Genomic DNA, 17,581 nt, shown 5'->3' on the forward strand with positions numbered 1-17,581 from the left:
TGTCTCTCTCCTGATTCCTCAGGAAGGAGCTACCAGCCCTGACTCAGGTCTTGTCCCACCCCTGCACTAACCTGCTCAGCCAGAGCATCATCCCCTCTCTTCCTGCCTACGGAAAGGCTGGGGAGGTGAAAACAAGAGACAGCCCTGGCTGGGAGCTCGGGACCGCCAACCTATCAGTGAGAAAACTAGCAACCCAGAGGCCTCATCAGAAATATAGGAGAAGAACAGAATACAGGCAGATGATTAAAAAAAGAGGAGAAAACCTGTAATGCCACCAGAGTAGAGAAATAATCAGTGAGGCAGAAAGAAAATGCAGTGATGGAAATAGAGCCTCAAATTGTGAGTGGATTGACAGAGAAAACACTGGGCTAAGAGCCAACAGATTTCACCCCAGCCCCGGTTCTGCCAGTGACTCACGCCTACGACCTTGGGCATGTCCCTTCTCCTCCCTGGGCCTCAGTTTCTCCATCTGCAAAAGAAGCTGTTGGACTAGACAATTCCTTGAGGTGCTTGCATGTATAAGAATGTAGACATGATTTTCAGGAAGTAACAGATCCATTCAACCCATAATTCCAAGGCCCATGTATGGATGGGGCATTGTTCTAGCTACCAGGGATATGGCAGTGAACAAAACACAAAACTCTCTGCCCTCCAGGTATTGTCACACTCAGTAAAAGCTGCCAACCTCGAGACTGCTGAGGACAAACAAATGTTCCACTACATCTTCAAGTGATATTTTTATTGGTGGCAGGAGGAAAGGCGAGATTCTTTGTTCATCAAATTCTTGCGCTAATGAGAATACCTAAATTAGTGGAGCAATTGTAATTAGGTCAGGAACTCTGCAGACTCAAAACCACCATAAAAAGAACAGGGGGGTTACCTGAACTTTCCATGAAGACCACGATGGGGGAAGGGGTGGGAAAGAGGCCTGAGCAGCGAGCCACCCCCTCCCAAACAGCAGACACTTGGAGGTGTCCAAGGTGGTTCCACGCACGTGAACACTTCAGTCGGGGTGTGTGCCAGTTTGGATATATGTTCCCCATAAAAAAACCATGTTCTTTAATGCAATCTTGTGGGGGCAGATGTATTAGTGTTGATTAGGTTGGAATCCTTTGATTGAGTGTTTCCATGGAGATATGACCCACCCAACTGTAGGTGATAGTTTGATTGGATTATTTCCATGGAGATGTGAACCATGCCCATTCAGGGTGGATCTCGATTTAATTACTGGAGTACTTTAAAAGAGAGCCACACAGGCCCAGACATTTGCTGATGCTAATGCTTAGACATGCCTGGAATTGTGGACCACTGATTTTAGCTGCAGCCAACAGAGACATTTTGAAGAAGGTCATTGAAAGTAGACGTTTGCTAGTCCAGAGTTTGCCTGGGAGAAACTAAGAGAATACCTAGACGTCTAGAGAGAAACGTCCTGGGAGAAGGCCATTTTGAAATGCAACCTGGGAGCAAGCAGATGCCAGTCACGTGCCTTCCCAGCTAACAGAGGTTTTCCACACGCCATCAGTGTTCTTCAGTGAAGGCACCCTACTGTTGATGCCTTTGTTTGGACATTTTCATGGTCTTCAGACTATAAACTTTATAACCAAATAAACTTCCTTTATAAAAGCCAATCATTTCTGGTGTTTTGCAAAATGGCAGCATTAGCAAACTGGAATAGGGTGAAATTCGAGGCTGAGTCTTGGGGTACATACCTGGCAAGCCCAGGTGGGGAGAGTGGACACAAGCCACCCAGGTGTTGGCTATCATGGCCAAGTTTGCAGGGCTGCATTGTCATCATGCTCCTTGGCCTTTGTGGAGTCACTATTGGGGGGAAATCTAGGTGGCCCACCACTCCCATGTTGTCCCCATCCTACACCACTGTCGGGCTCCAAAGGGGCAATGCCCTTGCAGGAAATTGAGAAATGTCGAGTTCTGCTGTGCTTAGCATGGGGGGCCTTTCACTGTGATACTTACTGAGCGTTAGAGATGCTGTGATCAGATCATGAGCTTTGGATCCAGCCCACCTGGGCTCACGCAGCCATGTGGCCTGGGCGAGCCTTCCTGAGCCGAGCCTCCTCTGCCAAGCACAGCTGATACCCACCCTCGGGTGAAGAGACGACCCTCAAAGTGGGGCCTTGGGGACTAACCAGAGCTAATGCCAAGCCTCCCACTGCATCCATGCTGTTGAACATTGAACCATCTGCCAAATTTAATCTGGCCCTCATGGGCAGAGAAGGGCCTCACCTTTTGACAAGTATGTGCTGTCCTCCTTTACCTTGTTTTTAACCCCAGGATCCTCACCAAATCCCCAAAACCTGTGAATATGTTACCTTATAAGCAAAAGGGAATTTGTACAGATGATCAAGCTAAGGATCTTGAGATGGGGAGAGTATTCTAGATTATCCAGGTGGGCCCAATGTAGTCACAAGGAGCCATAGAAGAGGGAGGCAGGTAGGTTGGAGACACAGAAGGAGAAGTGACAACGGAAGGTGAGGAACAGAGAGACCAGAAGATTCTATGCAGCTGGCTTGGGAGACAGTAGATGAGGCCACAAGCCAAGGGAGGCAGGCGGCCTCGGAAGCTGAAAGAGGGAAGGGACGGAATCTCCCCTAGAGCCTCCAGAAGGAACATGGTCCTGCTGACCCACTTCAGGATTTTGACCTCCCGAACTATAAGAGGATAAATTTGAATTGTTTGAAACCACTAAGTTTGTAATAATTTGTCCCAGCAGCAACAGGAAACTGATACATGGCACAGTACCCAAGGGGCTGCATCTGGCCCCCCCAGCCTCCTTGGACTCTTCCAAATTACTCCCTGGTCACAGGGTCCCTGTCAACTCCAACAAGGACAAAGATCAAAAGGATGGCTCGCACCTGGGGCCAATGCTGCAGGTAACCAGGAATAATTCCCAGAGGACACTGAAAATCCTGCAGGATTTTTCACAGGCTGAAGCCACAGGCATTAAGCAGCTTAACGCCCTCCAGCTGCTCCCAACTAAAGGCTCCCACCATGCCACTGGTCTCTCCCTAATAAGAGCTGTTAGGTTTTTCCCCTTCCTCCCTCCCTCCCTCCCTTCCTCCCTTCTTTCCTTCCTCAGACCCCTGTATTAACGGTCTGATGGTGGAGGCAGAACAGTTTGGGACCAAAAGCAAAAAGCCCAAGCCCAGGGTCTGGAAACCTGGGTTGCCCCAGCTTTGAAGTGAACCAACACAGTTGCTGCCCCACTGTGACCCTCCGTTTCCCCATCTGTACAAGGGTTGTCTCTGAAGACCTAGTCTGATGGCAGCCTGAGCACCCTCCTTCCCTGCCCCAGCCCGCCTGCCCTGGTGGGCAGAAGGAAGGAGTGGTCAGGGCTCACGGTGTCTGGCGCGCAGGAGTGTTCTCCAAGGGCCAGTGCTCAGACCACCAGCAGCTTGCTCTCTGCTGCCACCTACCAGCCACTCAAAAAACAAAGGCTTACAGCTAAATCCCTTGGAAAAGGTTGAAAGGGCCCACAGGGGATGCCCCCTGCAACCCTTTGCATAGGTCTGCCCAGACCTGGACAGCCAGGACCCCCGCTTGGGACTGGTTCTCAGGGCCCAGGAGGAAACCAGTGCAGGGACCAGAGCCCTAAAGGGGGAGGCTGCCTGCTCTGGGACTCAGGGTCAGTCACCCCCATCTCTGCACTAGTACAACGGTGTGTGAGATGCAGTGGCTTCTGAAAGGTGGTTCTGTTGTCCTATTCTTTGCCTTCGGATGACAGCAACAGTAGGATGGGGGCCCTGATTCTCTGTCTCTCCGTCTTCACTCTCCCTCTCTCAGACGCACACACACACCCCAGTTCACACATGAGAAGCACATAAACAGGTAAAAGTGTGCTTGGCATGGCAGCTCTAAGGACTGTGCAAGACCATGATGGAGAAGTTGCAGAAACCTGAGGATCTGTCAAAACACATTACTCTTCGTGTCCACCATAAAAAAGACAGGCAATTAGAAATACTGGGGGCAGCTGTGACCAGGGGAAAGCTAGACAAGAAAGTCCTGGTCCAAAATGTGGTTTCACTAACAAATTGCAACCCAGGACCCTTGAATCTTGAAGACAATTCTATAACAATGTAGCTTATGAGGGGTGAGAATGTGATTGGGAAAGCCATGTGGATCACACTCCCCTTTGTCCAATGTATGGATGGATGAATAGAAAAACAGGGGGAAAAAAAAAAAGGCACCCAGTGTTCTTTTTTACTTTAATTGTTCTGTTTCACTTTAATTTTTATTCTTATTACTTTTGTGTGTGTGGTAATGAAAAGGTTCAAAAATTGATTTTGGTGATGGACACACAACTGTATGATGGTACTGTGAACAATCAATTGTACACTATGTTTGACTGCATGGTATGTGAATATATCTCAATAAAATTGAATTATAAGAAAAAAAGGAACTTTAGGAAGAGAAGCTAGAAGACCTGAAACTATTTCATGTATAATAAATAGGACTTGATTTAGCAATTGTTTCTAAACAGTTGCATTTAGCAATGAAAATTAATATAAATAAGACATAAAGAAACATTTCTTGACAGCAGGAGTGATTTATACAGGGATGTCATGAAAATTCTATTTTGAAGGGTTTTTTAAACATAAAACAAGCCATACTTTTCCTGGCTGGTTTGGTTCCATGGGGCCACACTAGTTATTCTTTTGAAAGCCCTACAATTCTGTTATATAAAATTAAATTTATGCCTGCCAAAGAGCACACAAAATTCTACCTAGATTTGTAGGGTAGGCCCCAGATGAGTAACGAGATTTACAAATCAGAACTTCGCCAGGGTCTTTTTAAAACAGAGATTCATGCTGCCCAGATCACACTGGCCTATATGAGAAACAAAGGTTTTGTTTTTCACTGGTTATTTAAAAAAAAAAAAAAAAAAAAAAAAAGTGGTTTCATTGTAAACAACTGGATGGCAGGTAAAAAGGGATCCTTTTGGCCTTTTAACAGAGATGTTCTTAACGATTGCTCCAGCTTGCAGGTGGGAGGGGTGTCTCCTGTTGTTTCGGTTCAAGGCCCCTCAAGTACTGCTGATGCCCAGGCATGTCCCATTACCGCTCCATGGATGTCCTGGCCCCACCCCTTTTTCCTTGGGTGTGCAAACATCCTGGGGCTTTGGGACAGGATAAAGCCAGAGGACCGAGTAAGGTCTTGGGACATATTCAGGTCTTGGTTCCACTAGGGGTCAGCAGGCTGTGTGGAATACAGGGATATCCTCACTGTTCCCAGGAAAAGGGAGCCGGGAGGATGCTGCATACAAAAAAAATGGACAGGACAAGAAAGGCTGGGGTGTCTTGTTGGGCCCTTTATCTTCCAAGCCACACTTGAGCCTCTGGCTGCCCAGGTGTACCTTCCAGGCCTGTCCCCCAGGGCCGGGGGAAGGACCCCTTGCTCTCTCCCAGCCCTGCTCCACCTTCTCCAGCTCAGGGGAATCTTGCGAGACATAAGTCTTGCCTTCTAGTTCCCTTCCTTTGACGTCCTCTAAAACCTCCTTCTCTTTCCTGGTCCTTTCACAACATGCCTGGATGGCCCATTTGACAGGGAGGCTGAATCAACCAGAAATTAGCTTCCCTTTCCTCCAAGACAGGGGTGGGGGCTTAAACTTCTTACCTCCTAGTGCAGCAAAGGGTGGGAAGAAGGGAAGGAAAATAAATAAAACACTCCAGCATTAAACTATACACTTCAGGATTATCTTCATTCTGGTGGCCCAGGGGTCATGAAATTGGAACCAGCAGAAAAGAAATGCAATCACAGCCTTGCACAGCCCTGCAGGGACACATCTTCACATGGCCACAATCATGTAAATGCTGTTTATTGATTTTCACATTTTAAAGCTGAGGGACAAAGCACAGAGGACTTAATTTTGGTTACAGAACAGAGCAGGGGTGTTAACAACTAGATGATGGAAAGGCAAAGGTTCAGAGGACTGAAGTCGGGGGGGAAAGGGTGGGAAGGAAAGTGCAGAGAAGCTTCAGAGCACTGCCCGTCTCTTACATGGACAGCAGCCAAGACACCCCCTAAAGTCAGTGGGATTCCAGAGTTCTAGGCAGAGCTATAAAGTTACAAAAATAACCAAGCCAAGACCCAAAAATAATCTAAAATTGGAAGGAGGGGGCAGAAGGGGTGAGGAAATGTCAAAGCATTAAATCCTCATTTTTCATTTAAGGGAGTCAAGACATGGAGTAAAACTGATGCATGGAGAAACAGTGATTTAAACATATTATTTGGAGACAGAAAACTACCAGAAGAATTCACAAGAGTCAATGGAAACAGCTACCTCCGGGCTAAGGAATGGGATTGAACATGGGAACTACCCTTTCAGTTATAAGCCCTACATTCTCTACCCTGTTGATTTTTTCATCATGGATTTTAGCAAATAATTTAAGACTTCGGAAAATGACACCAAAATCCTGGTCAGTTAAACCAGAAATGGCCAGGCCATCTCCTGCGCCCGAGGCAGCTGGACATGAGGGACGTGGAGGGGTGGGGAGGGAGTGGATAACGGAGGTGGAGCATTGAGGTCAGCGCTGGGGGTCACCTGCTTGCGTGGACAGGGGAGGTTGGGGGGTCTCTGGCCGCCCCCGCACTAGCCCAGCATGTTCCGGCAGAGCAGCCGCTCCTCCTCGCGCTTCTCCTCCATGCGGCTCTCCAGCAGCATCAGCTCCCTGCGCACCGCCTTCCGCATGGAGGGCTCCAGCTCCAGCACCTTCTGCAAGTCGGCCTTGGCCTCCGCCTCGTTCCACACCTCAGCGTGAGCAAGCGCCCGCACGTAGTAGGCCTTGGCGATGCCTATGGGGGGGGGGGGGGGATGGGACTGCACCCAGTGCCTCCGCCACCCAGCCAGGACCTAGCTTCCAGAGCAATAATCCTGGAGGGCAGAGATTCCTTAACCTCTCTGGACCTCCCGTGCCTCAGTTTCCATGACTGCCGATTGGTGATGAAGATGTTAATAATGTACCTACTCTCCTCCCTTCTACGGATCCTTCCAAGGCCCTATAACTAATTTTATATATATAATTTTGTATTAATTTCCCTACAGAAGCTCCCCAAATCCTATAAACCTTCAGGCTCTATCCCCATAGCTATTGCATTTGGTGATAGTGAGGATTAAACAAGATAATAAATTCACACCCCTTTGTGCCAGCACCTAGTAAGTGCTTGATATTTGTTGACTTGTTCAAATACCATCTTTACAAATATCACCATGTATACTTACCACATATTCACTTCTTTTTTTCTACATTGATTTCTCTGCCTTTTAAAATATATATAAGATAAGATTTGCCATTTTAACCATTTTTAAGTGTACAGTTTAGTGGCATTAATACATTCACAATGTCATGCTACCATGACGACCATACATTACTAAGACATTTTCATCACCCAAAAGACAAGCTCTGTAGGCAGTAGTTCCCCGTTCCCTCCTCCCCCAGCCCCTGGTAACCTCTGATCTTCTTTCTGTCTATAAATTTGCCTATTCTAGAAACCTCAGGTAAGTGGAATCATACGATATTTGTCCTTTTGTGTCTGGCCTATTTCACTCAGCGTAATGCCACCAAGGTTAATCCAGGTTGTAGCAGGTGTCAGAACTTCATTCCTTTTATGGCTGAATAATATTCCATTGCATACAGACGATATTCTGTTTTTCCATCCATCTGTCAGTGGACACTTGGTTTGTTTCCACTTTTTGGCTACTGTGAATATTGCTGCTACAAACACTGGTGTACAGATATCTGTTTGTGTCCCTATTTTCAGTTCTTTGGGGTGGTGATTCCCCCCTTTTAAAAAATCTGCTTACTAATCGACAAAATCACAAGTTTGGTGAGCTACTTATATATTTGTCCTGATAGACATCAAAATAGAACAGGTCCTGAAATAAGCATGGCCATTGCTACCCAGGAGGCAGGTACAGGCCTGGGAAACCCTGCTAGGGTCTGGGGCTGCCCTGCCCTGCGGCACCCACCTGGGTGGTGCCGGAGGATGTCGCTGGTGTGCTCCAGCACCAGGTAGGGCTCCTCCCTCTTCAGCAGACACTGACAGTAGTTGAGGATCAGGGTGTTGGTCATCTTTTCCAGCTTCAGCCACTGCACCTCCCAGGGCTTCTCCTGCCCAGTGGCGAAAGGTGAGCTCGGGTGGCTGCCTGATTCCCCGCATCCCGGCTGCAGGGCTGACCACCCCCACCCCACTCCCAGCCCCCCAGGCAGCTCCACGTCCCACACCCAGGCAGGCAGCCTCCAACCTTGGTCTGCAGGTTCCTGAGACAAACGATGGCCTCCTGGTACTTGGTGGAAGCCTCCTCGTAGCGGCCCAGCTTGAAGAGCCGGTTTCCTTCTCCATGGAGGATGGGCACCGCCTGCATCTTCTCGTCATTGCTCAGGTTCCAGGTCTCCCTCTGGTACTCGCTCGGAGCCTCGACCTGACCCAGGGGCTGCAGGTCAGGGAGGCAGGGACCCCAGGTGCCTGCACCCCCACCGGGACAGCGCCTTTCACCGCAGGGACCAGAGAAAGTGAACCCCAGCACATCTCACTGAGGTCAGCTCTCCATTTGCCACAGTGAGCTTCAGCCCACAGCATCATGCTTGCTGGGAACGAAGCAGCAAGGCCCTGGGGCCTGCCCTAAATCAGTGCTTTTGATCACATCAGAAAGGGCACCCTCATCTCTCAAGACACTTTACTTCCAGTATTCAGAAACGGGTCATGAATACTCATCTTGTTAGAACAAGACGCTTGATCGCCATCTGCTGGAAAACTGTCATTATGAAAATACAGACATGTGATATCTACAGTGTGAATCATCCCCTTTACAGTTGATGCCTTTGTGCAGTGCACAGACTGTACAACTTTTCATGCAGGCCCATAAAGGCCCTCTGTTGACACTGTTCTCTTAATTATTTTTATACACCAAGTAACTATCAAGTTGAGCCTCAACCTTGGCCATAAGCTGAGTCCTGATCTGGGCTTGACCCCGGCCCCAGCTGTCTCCCACCACCTTTCAGATGTGTGTGATCACTTGCTTTGGGGTCTGGATAATGGGGTGTCGATATTTCCATGCAGCTTACCCCACTGTTGAAGAACCAGATCTGATATGACAAACCACATGGGCCAGAGACAAGGATATAATTCTAAACTTTTGAAAACAAAAACACAAGTAAATGACAATAGAAGTAAAATACCTCCAAAAGGAAAATGAATTGGATTTCTAAAAATTGGCCCCAAATGGACTTGTCCCTGGGAAAAGGCAGAGAACATTCTATGTCAAGCTCCAGTTCTCCTGTGGTTTAGAAATACTTTCTTGATCTCTAAAGAGAACCCGGGCAGTGTTGGTCCCTTGCTGATGCTGGTCCCTGTACCCAGGCCCCAGGCCCCCCAGGGTCACACCTGCAGCAGCTCGATCGTGAACATCAATGGCTGTGGCTCCTTCTGCAGCTCATCCAGGTCCTCGTAGCCCAGTGTGTGGTAGGCGAACATGTTGGCCAACCCGCACGTGTGCACATGCCATGCTGTGGGGTCCTTACCCTCAGCCATCTGCCGCAGGCTCCGGGACAGGATGGGGTAGACCCCTGTGTGCTATGGGGAGACACAGACAGACAGCATCTGGGCTGCCCTCTCAGGGCTCACGGGTGACAAAGGAACCCCCTCTGGGACCCCTGACAGCAGGGGATCCTGCGGCTCCACTGCATCTGCCCCATGGCTGTTTTTTCTTACTACCACCAGTGACTCACAAATAATAGCTGCCACTAATTGTATGCTGGGCAAAGCACCCTGCATCTATTAACTCCTTACATCCCTGCACAACCCAACAAGGAAGCCACTACTATGATCCACATTTTACAGATGAGGAAACTGAAGACCAGAGAGGTTGAGTAACCTGCTCAAGGTCACACAGCTATGAAATGGCAAAGCCAGGATTCAAACCTGGCTCCAGAAGCTGTGCTCTTAGCCACAATGCCATGCTGCCTGCCACTTGCTGGCCCTTGTGGTCCATGAGAACACATCTCTCAAGGGGACTCAGAGCTCCAAGAAGGGAGCAGTGTGAAGCAGGGCTCTGGGCTCCGAGGGGTTTGGGTGGGCATCCTGACTGTGCTCTGATTAGCTATGAGCCCAATCCATTCACCTCTCTGAGCTCTGATCCCCTCACTTGCACCTGTCTGCTGTAGGGCTGTCAAAAGGATGAAATGAGATGGTGCAGACCCAGCCAGGTCCATCATGACCTCACCTGGCACTGGGAGCTGGATTACAACCCTTAGCGTGGAGGAGGGTCCACCCTGGGCCTTGGTCTCCACACCTGAGAGCTGGGAAGCCCCCCAGGATGGTCTCAGGGAGCCCCTTGCCTTTGGCTTGGTTCCACAACTGCCCTTCTCAGGATCATGCATGATTGTGGGAAAGGGACCTTTTGATGAGGCTACTTCAGTTAAGATGTGGTATACCTCAGTCAGGATGGGTCTTAATCCTATTACTGGAGTCCTTATAAGAAATGGGTTTAGATTGGCCTCAAAGTCCCAGGGACAGGAGGAAAGGTCACCACCCCCTCACCCCCACCAGCCAGGATTAGCCAAGGGAGCCCATCTGTTTGGCGAGAGAGCTGACCAGATGGCAGCTGAGCCCTGTCTGGATTGATGCTGGACTACGGAAGGGAAAAGGCCCCAGGATCAGCTTGCTGCAGGGAGGGGGCTCCCCTGGGCCCTGGCACAGCAGCCCCAGCTCTGTGCACCCCAGCAAATTAATAGCGAGCTGAGAACCTCAGGCTCCTTCCCACCAGACACTTAACCCCTGGCACTAGCAGGGCCCCTGGTCAGCACAGGATGGGCTGTGGGATGCTGTCAAGAGGGAGGACAAAAGCCTGGAGAAGGAACAGTCTTGCAGCACCTCAGAGGGAGGAAGATGAGTGTAACTCCCAGCTCCAAGCCTGCTCTTAAGGCCTAGCTTGCTGAGCTGCAGGCCACCAGGGGCAACATGGTCACCTGGGGCCTCTGAGGAGCTAGACTCCAGCCTTGGGGATCACTCAGTCCAATGGGGTTCCAACTGTGGCAGAGGAAGCCCAAGACCACTGCCCTCTCTGGAGCTTCAAGGCCAGAGCATGGCTCTCTCTGAGGGGCTCCGGCGTGCTGTAGGCCATGGTCAGCTAACCGATGGTTATGTTTGTCCCTCACATTGAGATTGTGATTTTGTTTTCCAATTAGTTGCTGATATTTAAACACTGGGAGAGTTCACATACTAATGCAGACTTCTGGTTTGTCTTGAAAACTCCGAAGACCCAGCCACACTAGACCTGCCTCATCACATGGCCACCATCAGTTGGAGCTGAGTAGCAGCCATCCACTTTGGGTGAGTAGGAGCTCTCGGTTCCCCAGGTCTCCTGGCCCCTTGTGGAATTGGAGTTTGCAACCCCTGGCCTCACAAGACTGAGTACCTGCGAAAATCACAAATACAGACCAAGCTCCTTCCTGGAAGGATAGGGAGGAAGGCATTTCAGGGCAGAAGCTCTCAGAGCCCCTGACTGACCCAGCCATTTTGGTTTAAGGGAGGAGGAGGGAGGGAGGAAGCCTGAGGATACCTAACCTTCAAGGAAACAAGGGACTGCCCAGGCAGAGGACTCTGCATGGGGTAACAAGTAGCAACTGCTGGGGTGGGGGGACAGCAGGGGGAGACAGGCCCTCCTAAGTCCAGCATCAAATACAGATAATCATCCCACTGATTACTTAGGTTCTTGAATGGAAAGATGTCCCACAGAGGAGAAGGGGCTAACTAAATCAAACATGCCAAGCCTGTTCACATTTCCTAGGTTTTGCACATGCTATTCCCTTTGCCTGGATGCCACTCCTCTCCTCCTTCTTGGCCTGGTGAACTCCTATTCATCCTTCTATACCCAACTCAGTGCCATCTCCTTGAAGAAGTCCCCCATAATGCCCTAAAGCAGTTGGTTGGCCCTATTTTGTGGCCTCAAGGCACTCTGTCCTCTTTATTTATGTCATGACACTAGCTGCCCTGTATTATGTTTGTTTACTTGTCTGCTTCTCCTCCAAAACTTAAGCTCCTTGAGGGCTGAGGTCTTTGCCTATTTAATTCCAAATACCTGGTACAGGCCCAATCAGATGCACAGCAAATGTTTCCCAATTAGATGGATGGACAGTGTGGTGGTTTGAAGCTGTATGTACCCCAGAAAAACATGTTCTTAAATTTAATCCATTCCTGTGGGTGTGAACCCATTGTAAGTAGGACCTTTTGATGAGGTCACTTCAGTTAAGGTGTGGCCTACCTCAATCAGGATGGGTCTTTATCCTATTACTGGAGTCTTTTATAAGAGAATGAAATTCAGACACAGAGAGGGAAAGCCACAGGAAGTAAGAAACTGAAATTCAGTGGAACCCGGAAGAGAAGGGAGAAACCAGGAGACATCACCATGTGTGCCTTGCCATGTGACAAGCTAAGGACCAAGAATCACCAGCAGCCAGCCCCAGAATGCCACAGGCTTTGGAGAGAAAGCATTGCCTTGATAAGGCCTTGATTTGGACTTTTTCAAAGTGTGAATGAATAAGTTCCATTGTTTAACCCAACCCATTTCATGGTATTTGCTTGAGCAGCCTAGGAAACTAAAATGGACGGACGGACAGATGGATGGATGGATGGATGGATGGATAGATAAATAGAGAGAGAGATGCTTAGTGATAGGAGATTAAATTATGAATGAATACTGGATGAAGGCAGGGAGGGATGAATGGAAGTCTGGGTAGGTGGGTGTGTAGGTGGGTAAATGGCTCTAGAAGATGTACACACATGCACACAATCGTTGCAGGCCTGAGAGGAAGAGATGTGGGGGCTTCGGGGAAAACCACCTGCCCCTAGGTATAAAAGTCCCAGCCTGTGAGGTGGGCAGTGTGCTCGTGTGACTACTGATATGGTCAAAAGAACACAGATACCACAGGAAACAAAGAGCTATGTCCACATTACACAAGCAACAGCTTGTGGTTTTGCAAACAACAAATCAACCAACCAATCAAGAGTGTATTGACAGCCTTCTATGCACTCACCTCTCCTGTGTTAGCAAATCTGCATTCTATGGAGAAGGGGTCTTGTTGACATCCAAATCTTATCTAGCATAAGGACTAAACTACAGGTATAGACGGATATAAAAGTACAAGAACTCCTCATTGTAGGCAAAGTCAATATATATAATTTTAAATGAACCGAAGAGAAGAAGAGAAGCCGATTTTCTGAAACCTTGACTTTATAACAATGAAACATTTTTTAAAGATTAAAAACACCAAAATGAAGACTAACACCAGAACTGTTATGAAGAAAAGTGCTTCAACCATCATCTGTTAAGGCAATGAAGAAACAGATAATGTGTAGGAGGGCATCACCTACTGGTGGAGGACAGTATTGCAGCCTGACTGTTGAGACACCCTGATTAAAGAGGGAGGCTGGGAGTCCACCCGATTCCACCCCGTCAATTGTTTCACCCAATTTTACATTCGTTCTCTGAGACTTAAGTTTCCTTATTATTAAAATGAGGGAGTTGGTCTTTATTCTAGCCTAAAATAATAGCTCCCATTTTCAATTGCCCTGTACTGTGATTTGCCCAAATATACTTCATGACATGTAATCCCCACAGCAGCTCCTTAATATAAGGTTTTGTTCATTTATTGATGAGGATACAGAGGGCCAGAGGGGAAAATGAACCACCTGAGAGTCACACGGCTGATAAATAACAGAGCAGAGTTCAGATCCAGATCTAGCTCTCTAAATGATCTTTCAAAAGTCAGTGACCCCTGATGAAATAATGAATCCTAGGCATCCTCCATTGGTGGCTGCTAAAACCATTAGGTTAAAGTTGAAAGGGAGCTTTGTAGTGGATGGATCAGGCTGTCAACCTCTGAACCCACCAATCAATCTCAACATCACAATAAGAGAGACAAGCAGAAATCTCCCTCTCCCTACCCCCCACCCAGTGGAAAGCACAAGCACCATCCATGATATATTTCTGTAAAAACAAGAAAAGACGAAGAACCTGAATTTTATCAAGCCTCTCTAGACCAAACTTCCAATTTAGATGATATTTGGGGAATCTTTATTCCACATTAGACAAAGCAATAAGCAAAAGCAGAATGTGGGAACTTCTATAGGACAAATGACCCCACTTCTTCAGCAAATCCATGTCAAGACAAAAAAAAAAAGAGGGAGGAGAACTCTCAGGAAAAAAAGAGACTTGACAGACATATCAACAAAGTGCTATGCATGGACTTTTTTTGGCTCCTGATTTGGACAAACCAACCACAAAGAATAAATTAGGAGCCAACAAGAGAAAGTTGAACAGTGTGGATAATAGATGGCATTAAAAATTATTAAGGTTTTATAATGATATTATAGGTAGGTTTCTAAAATATCCTGACACTCAGAGATACAGACTTTAGTATTTACAGATGAAATGACATGATGTCTAGAATCTGCTTTAACCATGTGGGATGGGAAGGGAAGTGGCTGGGGGTGGGGGGCTAGATGATGCAGGACTGGCCCTAGGTTGATGGTGGCTTGAGTTGGGCGATGAGTACTGGGGTATGGTGGCTAGGAGTTATGTACCCCTGAAAAACATATTCTTAATCCATTCCTGTGGGTGTGAACATATTATAAATAGACCTATTGATGAGGTTACTTCAGTTGTGGCTCAATTGAATCAGGATGGGTCTTAATCCTATTCCTGGATTCCTTATAGAGAGGCCACAGAGATAAACACCATGGGGGACAGCCAAAAGCCAGAAGTCAATGGAACACAGAAAAGAAAGGAAAAGATGCTGCCATATGCATTGCCATGTAGCAGAAAAGCCAAGGAACCCCAAAGATTGCCAGCCAGCCAGAAGATACAGACCCCAGGAGGAAGCAAGCCTTCTAGCCTCTGAAACTGTAAGCCAATAAATTCCTGCTGTTTAAGCCAACCAATTTGTATATTTATTTTAGCAGCTAGGAAACTAAAACATTGGATGTTCATTATACTTTTTGTCTACTTTTGTATATGTTTGAACTTTTCCAAAATAAAATGTTTGTCTAAAGGTCAGCGAGTTTTGCCATTTCTATCTGAGTCACAGAACAAGGGATGTGGAATAATAGGAAAAAAATTTTGCAGTGTCAGTAGAGGTGTGAGGAGGGCAGAAAAGTGACTAATGTACAAAAGTCTCCAGGATCTATTACACGGTGCAAAAAAAGATGGTGAGATGGGCAGGCCCCCTCCTAACAGGCATGGCCATGCCCCCAGGTGCCACCAGCCAGCCATGGCACCAATTGCCATTTGAGAGGCTGTTCTTTCAAGCGAGCCCATCTTCATATTTACAATGGCAAGGAATGGGGGTGCAGGGTTTGCCTTGACCCCCAGCTTTCCTGAACCACAGCGGCCCTGCAGAGTCCAGGATGGGGGGGGTGGGGCGGGTGGTGGTGCTGGGGCTGGTAGATTCAGGGGAAGGGCTGACTTACGATGGTGTCACACCAGAACTCGGCCACCTCGTTGACCCGCATGGACGTCAGCAGGATTTCCCAAACCTCAAGCTTGAACATATTCCCAATGATGATGTGCATGGGCTGGCCCACCCGCTTGCTGTCGTCGATCACCGTCAGCTCCTCGTTGCATTTTGTGGTACGGAAATGGAAGGTCACCTGGTCAACAAGAGAGGGCACCTTTGTCTAGACATACCCCCTAAGGTCCAGCAGAAACCCCTCCTCCCACCTCACTGTCCTCAGGGGTCAGCTCACCCAACCCTGATTAGATGCCTCAGACCCCCAGAGCATCCTCACCCTGCTTGGACTCCTCCAGGGACAAAGAACTCACACCTTCCAAAGGATCCCATGCCCACTTTCAACAGCTCTGAGTGTCAGGAAGTCCTTCCTTAAATAAGTCCTAGTTTTGAGGACACAGGCACAGCTACTCCACCAGTCCGGAGAAATCCACCAGGGATTGGTGAACAAACACCAGGACCCCTGAGGACCCTTCCTCCCAACTCAGCATTTGAGGCTCCAGAAAATTCCCAGAGGCCCCTCCCCTCATGAGACACTAAAGTTTAATATGCAAAGGACCCAAACTGCTGGGTGAAAGGGCACAACACAGAGCTCTGCAGATGCCCAGGTTGGTAAGTTCAGAAATGATCTGCCTGGCTGCTTTTTGATCAAGTTGAGAGGCTGTTTGAGGTGCCATGTGGCATGATTGCTATGGGTAAGGCTGCCATCCATGGGCACCCTATCCATCCCTGGGGGAGCCCTATCTTGTCTGGAGGAGCTCCATCCAGTCTGGGAGAGCCCCATCTGGGCTGGGGGATCTTATCCAGTCTGGAGGAGTCCTGTCTTATCTAGATGTCCAATCTGGGGGAGCCCCATTGCAATCTGGGGAAGCCCTGGTAATTCTCCCTCAGAGCATGGCCCCACTTACTCGGGATCCGGTGATGAAGGCCGGGAGCTCCCCTGTGCCCCCGTGCAGGATGGTCTTCTTGACCCCTTCCACGTTCAGGAGGAGAGCGGCAGCCATGGTTCCCAAGCCTAGCCCCAGGCTGAGATAATCCCACACAAAGGCGCTTAGGCGGCTGGGACAAGTGGGGATTTGCCCTGCCGGAAGGGGTGCGGATGAGGGGGTTGGGACTGGGGAGCTGTGCACCTCCTGGCCCCTGGGCCGCCCATCGGGACCATTAAGGGCAGCCTGGCCTCCTGCCCCATTCATCCCCTACAGGTAATATGCTTTGGTTTTGTCCCACCCTAAGAAGAAAAGAGGTCAGCGTGGACTTTCTTTAAAAAGCAAGGGGAAAGGCAGCTTGTCATCGTGAAGTCCAAATTCTTCAGCAGAAGAGCTAAGGAGACGATTAAGGGTGTGGAGGGACCCTGTGGCCAGGTGGCTTGAAGCCACATGGAGGGAGGTTCACTCAATTCTGACAAATGCTGGGATCCCTGTGGCCTCAGCACAGGGTCTCTGGTAGCACCTGCTCATCCCTCCCTGTGCAGCCAGGAGTGAGCCTCAGCAGCGTCAGGAACCCACCTGGATGGTTCTAGGGGTAAGAGTGGGGTGTTGTGCTCCCCTGCCAACTCTCCTTGGTGAAACGATGGCAGACGTAGCTCCAGAACTCAACTCGGAGGCCTTAGCCAGTGACTTAACTTCAAGCTTCTTTTCATTTGTAAAATGGGAATGAGACCTGTTGATAATACATACTTCCTAGTTGAAAAAAAAAAGTGAGGGGAAAGGGGACGGAGCAGAGGGTTACTGAAGGAGGGAAGGACCTGCCTGATCCTGGGAGCAGACCCAGATCCCACACTCGTCATCCTTTTGGACCCTGGCCCAGGACCCTGCTGCCTTCCCTCTTTCCCTGTTTCCTCCTACCCCCTCCCCAAGATCTGTGACAGGGAGGTGGGAGGGAAAAGGTTTCTGGTTTGGGAAAGTTGAGGAGCCTCCCCCAGCCACCCCTGCCTCTCCTACAAGACCTGGCTGAGGGGCAGTGGAGCTGTCCCTTTCCCTTCAGGGGGCCCTTAATCCTGGGCCTGGGACCCAAGCAGCCATTATTCTCCTGTAATCAGGACCCTCTCTCCCAGCTAAAAGTGA

The 17,581-nt window shown here is 48.9% G+C and overlaps 1 protein-coding gene across 1 annotated transcript; it reads right to left on the reverse strand.

Moving 5' to 3' along the window:
• Positions 1–5,880: 5,880 nt before the first annotated feature.
• On the reverse strand, positions 5,881–17,031 carry AIPL1 (aryl hydrocarbon receptor interacting protein like 1). Its single transcript, XM_037809474.1, has 7 exons — positions 17,024–17,031; positions 16,427–16,544; positions 15,481–15,660; positions 9,397–9,585; positions 8,258–8,434; positions 7,982–8,123; positions 5,881–6,807 (listed from the first exon to the last, which is right to left on the reverse strand). The coding sequence occupies exons 2-7, from the start codon at positions 16,520–16,522 to the stop codon at positions 6,605–6,607; spliced, it is 987 nt and encodes a 328-aa protein (XP_037665402.1). The 5' UTR covers positions 16,523–16,544; positions 17,024–17,031; the 3' UTR covers positions 5,881–6,604.
• Between the last annotated feature and the right edge of the window lie 550 nt (positions 17,032–17,581).

This window comes from Choloepus didactylus, chromosome 18 (assembly GCF_015220235.1).
Source record: "Choloepus didactylus isolate mChoDid1 chromosome 18, mChoDid1.pri, whole genome shotgun sequence".
Lineage (NCBI taxonomy): Eukaryota > Metazoa > Chordata > Mammalia > Pilosa > Megalonychidae > Choloepus > Choloepus didactylus.

Coding starts and splice junctions, on each gene's coding strand:
- AIPL1 (XM_037809474.1), bottom strand. CDS start 16,522: ATGGCTGCCGCTCTCCTCCTGAACGTGGAAGGGGTCAAGAAGACCATC. Junction 15,661..16,426: donor CCTTCATCACCGGATCCCGA/GTAAGTGGGGCC, acceptor CTTGTTGACCAG/GTGACCTTCCATTTCCGTAC. Junction 8,124..8,257: donor TCAGGAACCTGCAGACCAAG/GTTGGAGGCTGC, acceptor GCCACTGGGCAG/GAGAAGCCCTGGGAGGTGCA.